The sequence below is a fragment of the Egretta garzetta genome, unplaced genomic scaffold (assembly GCF_000687185.1).
Source record: "Egretta garzetta isolate BGI_Z169 unplaced genomic scaffold, ASM68718v1 scaffold322, whole genome shotgun sequence".
Lineage (NCBI taxonomy): Eukaryota > Metazoa > Chordata > Aves > Pelecaniformes > Ardeidae > Egretta > Egretta garzetta.
Window position 1 is genome coordinate 1,739,688 of NW_009259044.1, and position 3,127 is coordinate 1,742,814.

The following is a 3,127-nucleotide window of genomic DNA, read 5'->3' on the forward strand; positions in this document are numbered from 1 at the left end:
AAGAACCCATGGGGCTCATTCATTAGTACAAAATACAATCATGTTCCTGTATGTTAAACAGCATGGTTTTTTTTTTTTATTTTGTCTCTTTTAAACTGTTTCACAGTTATCAAAACAAAGCCCCTGCATATTGAACTTATTATTGTGCAAACAGTAATTATTTTAAGGATCAATTTCTGCACTATGCCACATGTCAGAGAGCAGAATTTAATCTTGTTTTCACCCCTCCTTTGAAGGGCCATGTGTGCTTCCTAAGAAACACATTCTAGTTGTTTGTCTTTTTTGCAGCAAACAATCTAAGGCCACAGTTTATCTGCAAATAATAAAAAAAAAAACTTACAAGGTTTTAGGAAAAAGAAAAACAAACCAAAAAAGCACATCTTTACCCTTCATGCTCTTGTTTGCTTGACTATGTTTATACCAGGTAGCACGCATCACCTATCGGGTATTACAGTCCAAAAAAGCACCTAATGTTCTTTAAGATAGTATTTCAAATTATTAACATGCAAGTTAATACACAGCCATGTTACTTTTCAAGTAACTATAATGGTAGCAGTTTAAGGAAAATATTCTTGTTCCCTTTCCAGGTGATGTGAATGAAAATCCTGCATTGATTGTATGGGCACACCATCACTTAAATAAAAAGGCATGAGAGCTACATCTTGAGACTTAAGGTAAATGCTAATTTTTAGAATGTCCTTTCCGAAACATGCACTCCAATTTTGGTTAAAGCTGCATTTGCTATAGAAAACAATACTTAAAGTTGCAAATGAAAAAAATAACTGCGGTTTGGAAACATGAGTCTGAATCAGTATGTCTGTTACACTGATGTTGAAGTGACTTGAGGTGAAGTGCTACAAATTAGACAATGTGAGGAAGTCATACTAAGACTAAAAATATATATCCGTGTATGCCTGTAGAAAAATCCCTGCTTCTTAATTGAAGAGAGATTTCATAAAAAAAGCCATTAAACTTTTTTAAACTGCAGTTATGGATGAAATGAAGGAAACTCAATTACTCCTCTGGTAGCGATCCGAAAGTACGTTTTACCACATGAAGCACCGGGTTTTAACCCCAAACCCTTCTGTAAGACATACGGAGTAGTTCTAGTAGTTCACAAACCCCTGTAGTTTAAAGACTCCACTGTAAATGTGAGAATGCTCTGTTTCTGCTCCTTTAAGTGATCTGTTGATGGCGGCTTACTTATTCCAATTGATGCCTGGCAGGAAGCAAACATTCTACTTTACATGAAGGCAGCAGAAGGGCCAAGTAAAATGCCATGCCTTCACTCTTAGCAGCAACAAACTCCCACTGTTCTAAATGACCTGAGGAAGAAAACATCAAAATATTGCACCAAAACAAAATTAAACAGCAAAAACACACAAGGAAACACACTGACAAAAAAAATAGTATGGATAGCAAATGACCAGTGCAGCCCCTGACAATAGATCTCTAGACAAAAATGCAGGAGTAATGAAAAGCTTTGTGCCATTACCAGGATTTTGTTCCCCTGATGTCTGCTTTCACTTCGGTTATAAGCTATGTCTATTCTGGGTATATTTACACCTCTCCCTACGTCTCATATCTCATTCGCTAACCACAGAAACCATTTAGGGTCCCTTTTAGAACCCTGAAGTACACTGGAGCTTTAACAAGACTTTTTTTGGTCTCAAATCTGACCGTTAAGTAAATATCCAAAACAGAGGTAGGCTTATAAAGGCTTCTGAATAAATAAGTATTGTCCATTTTGCTAAGTATACCTGCTGTTGGCAAAAGGATTCTCCCTTGCCATGCTTCCCCTTATCATGCTATCCATAGGCTTAAGATGCAGAAAAAGAACTCACAGTAGAAGAGGCTAGAGTAATTCCCTTAAGAAATCCCTTGAAAGAAAGCATAGTGCATAAGCTCTTATCAAAGTTCAATTTTCTTTTACATACTTGTGTCTTTCATTCATTAAATGGTTGCCTTCATAATATTGCGTAATAGCTATTCTGTCATCCATGATGTCTTTAGAATCATTATGAATGATGAAATAGTACCACTTGGCAGTTATTAGAAGGGCAGGTTCTCACAAAATACAAAGTTAAGCTAGAGTGAAGACTTCACTCCACATTTTAGTAGTGTTCCTTTCTTGGTTGCAGACAGTGCAAAACTGAAGCCCCTTGAACACTGGAATCTTTTGGAAATGTTTTCTTACCCCACATTCTGTTCTACTACGCAAGTTCTACTACGGAAGTTCTCAACATCAACATAATTACATAAATTCTTCCAGAGTGTTCCAAACAAAATATAAATTCTTTTCTCTTCAGAAGATCCTTACGTCTCCTCCTCGTACTTCATGTAGTATATCCACTTTTTAGAAAGCATTCCGCATTTTCAGGTACTTCTCAAGTATCCCAAGCACAGCTGCTCCCACAGTATCCTCTGTGCAGACTAATCCAGCAGATTCTCTTCCATCACCAAACATGCTCATACCTCCCTCTCCGTTTTCCTTTGCCTTTCTTGTACACAAACTTAAGTTTTGACAAAGAAAACTGTCTCCTTTTTAGCTGCACTATCAGCTTAAGCAGCAGAAAGATTAAGACATTCATCACAATGATGCTCATCACGAATCCTCTTCAGAGCATGAATGAAACAGGCTGAATTTCTTCTACATCAGTTGGATGTGGATCAATCTACAGAGAGAAGAAAGGCAACAATTACTGCCTAGAATTCTTGTATTTCTGTATGTGTGGGGTTTGTTTTTTTTTTTTTGCCATCTGACAATAAAAACACCACCTGCTGTTTATTTTTTTACCTCTGAATAAAGAGGTGGAGGCTGAAACCGGAACTCTTGTATGTAAGCAAAGACAGGACAACACAATTGTTCCTCACAGTCAATTGGTGGTGGATAAGCAGGAACATGTCTGGAGAACTCTTCCTCAGACACTACATCAGCATAATTTGGTGGTGCTGAAACACAAGAGATTACTGTCAAATTTCAAACTATTCACTCACAGCAAGACAACATGTGTATTACAGTATCCAAGACCATGAAGACTGTATTTATTAGCCATTGTACTATTGTCACATTGTATGAAATGCACTATACTTATAAATACTGTAACTATGTTTCTAGTAAGCTTAG

The 3,127-nt window shown here is 37.0% G+C and overlaps 1 protein-coding gene across 1 annotated transcript in view; it reads right to left on the minus strand.

Moving 5' to 3' along the window:
• Positions 1 to 366: 366 nt before the first annotated feature.
• Positions 367 to 3,127, minus strand: part of ARRDC4 (arrestin domain containing 4) — a 7,122-nt gene continuing 4,361 nt past the window's right edge. Inside the window, exons 5-7 of the mRNA XM_035890619.1 lie at positions 2,798 to 2,952; positions 1,938 to 2,675; positions 367 to 1,325 (exon numbers count right to left, since the gene is read on the minus strand). Coding sequence (XP_035746512.1) covers positions 2,619 to 2,675; positions 2,798 to 2,952 — 212 coding nt within the window. The 3' untranslated portion in view covers positions 367 to 1,325; positions 1,938 to 2,618. The remainder of the gene's footprint in view (positions 1,326 to 1,937; positions 2,676 to 2,797; positions 2,953 to 3,127) is intronic.